This window comes from Rattus rattus, chromosome 6 (assembly GCF_011064425.1).
Source record: "Rattus rattus isolate New Zealand chromosome 6, Rrattus_CSIRO_v1, whole genome shotgun sequence".
Taxonomy (NCBI): Eukaryota; Metazoa; Chordata; class Mammalia; order Rodentia; family Muridae; genus Rattus; species Rattus rattus.
In genome coordinates, this window is record NC_046159.1 from 153,833,335 (window position 1) to 153,834,714 (window position 1,380).

At 48.3% G+C, this 1,380-nt stretch overlaps 1 protein-coding gene across 1 annotated transcript; it reads left to right on the forward strand.

The window, feature by feature from the left end:
* The first annotated feature begins 387 nt into the window (after positions 1-387).
* Positions 388-1,001, forward strand: LOC116903015 (COMM domain-containing protein 1-like). Its single transcript, XM_032905327.1, has one exon. The coding sequence runs from the start codon at positions 412-414 to the stop codon at positions 817-819; it is 408 nt and encodes a 135-aa protein (XP_032761218.1). The 5' UTR covers positions 388-411; the 3' UTR covers positions 820-1,001.
* Positions 1,002-1,380: the final 379 nt, after the last annotated feature.

Below are 1,380 nucleotides of genomic sequence, written 5' to 3' on the forward strand. Positions count from 1 at the left end.
GGAGACTGAACTCAGGTTGACAGGGTTAGCCGCAGTCACCTTTCCCTGCTGAGCCCTTCTGACATCCCTGCACCTCATCTTGCAGACGGACCCCTCCCCTCTTCTGACTTTCTCCAGAGCCACTTTCTCAATCACCAGCTCTCATCTGGGGCCCTCCTCTTTTAAGCCCTTGCTACGACTCTCCATCAAAACTATGTAGCATCTGGCTACAGCTTGCCTCGCAGGCAGCTGTGTCCAGTGTCCTGTCCTTGCATTGCAGAAGGTAACGCTGAGGACACTGGGATAGATGACTTTTCCAGTGTCCTAGTGATATCCTCACAGTCTTCAGAACAGCCTACCACAATCCCTCACAACTTTATTTCTTACATTAAAAATAAGATTTTGGAGGAATTCCGCCCCTTCCTGGCGAAGATGAGGGGCATTCTCAAGTCTATTGCATCTGCAGACATGGATTTCAACCAGTTAGAGGCATTCCTGACCGCTCAAACCAAGAAGCAAGGCGGCATCACCAGTGAACAAGCTGCAGTCATCTCCAAGTTTTGGAAGAGCCATAAGACAAAAATCCGAGAGAGCCTCGTGAGCCAGAGCCGCTGGGACAACGGGCTTCGGGGCCTGCGCTGGAGAGTGGACGGCAAGTCCCAGTCACGGCACTCAACTCAAATACACAGCCCTGTCGCCATAATAGAGCTGGAATTTGGGAGAAGTGGACGGGAATCTGAGTTTCTGTGTCTGGAGTTTGATGAAGCTAAGGTCAAGCAGATCTTGAAGAAGCTGTCAGAGGTGGAAGAGAGTATCAGCGGGCTGATGCAGGCAGCCTAACTGAGGGAGGGAGGAGCGTTGAAGTGAAAGTGCTCACAGACTTTCTCCACTGACCTTTTTAAAGTCCTGCTTGCCCGTTGGTGTTACAAAAAAAACATTGTATACATGTATGAAAGTCCTCAAGAATAAATAAAAATATATTTTAAAAAGTGGATAAAAAAGAGGAAAACCCTCAAATTCAAAAAAAAAATAAAAATAAGATTTATCTTTATTGCTTTTAATATGTGTGTGTGTGTGGTACACATGTGTGGACTGCCTGCAGAGGTCCGAGACACCAGCGTCCCTGGAGCTGAAGCTGTAAATGTGACAGCTGGGAACTGAACTCAGGTCCTTGGCGACAACAGTGTACTTTTATCTACTGAGCCAGACCTCCGGCTCCTTCCTCCGGCTCCTTCCTCGCACTCTCTGGTTCAGCAGAGCTGAGTTACTTCAGTTTCCTGGATTGTTAGACTTCTAGAGGAAAGTCCCGGGTGTATAGGTCCAGAAAGAGGGGTAGTATAGAAAAGGAGAGAAAGAGAGGGGCCTTTTTGTGAGGTGTGGGTGAGGCCAAGCAGCCAAGAC

Coding starts and splice junctions, on each gene's coding strand:
- LOC116903015 (XM_032905327.1), top strand. CDS start 412: ATGAGGGGCATTCTCAAGTCTATTGCATCTGCAGACATGGATTTCAAC.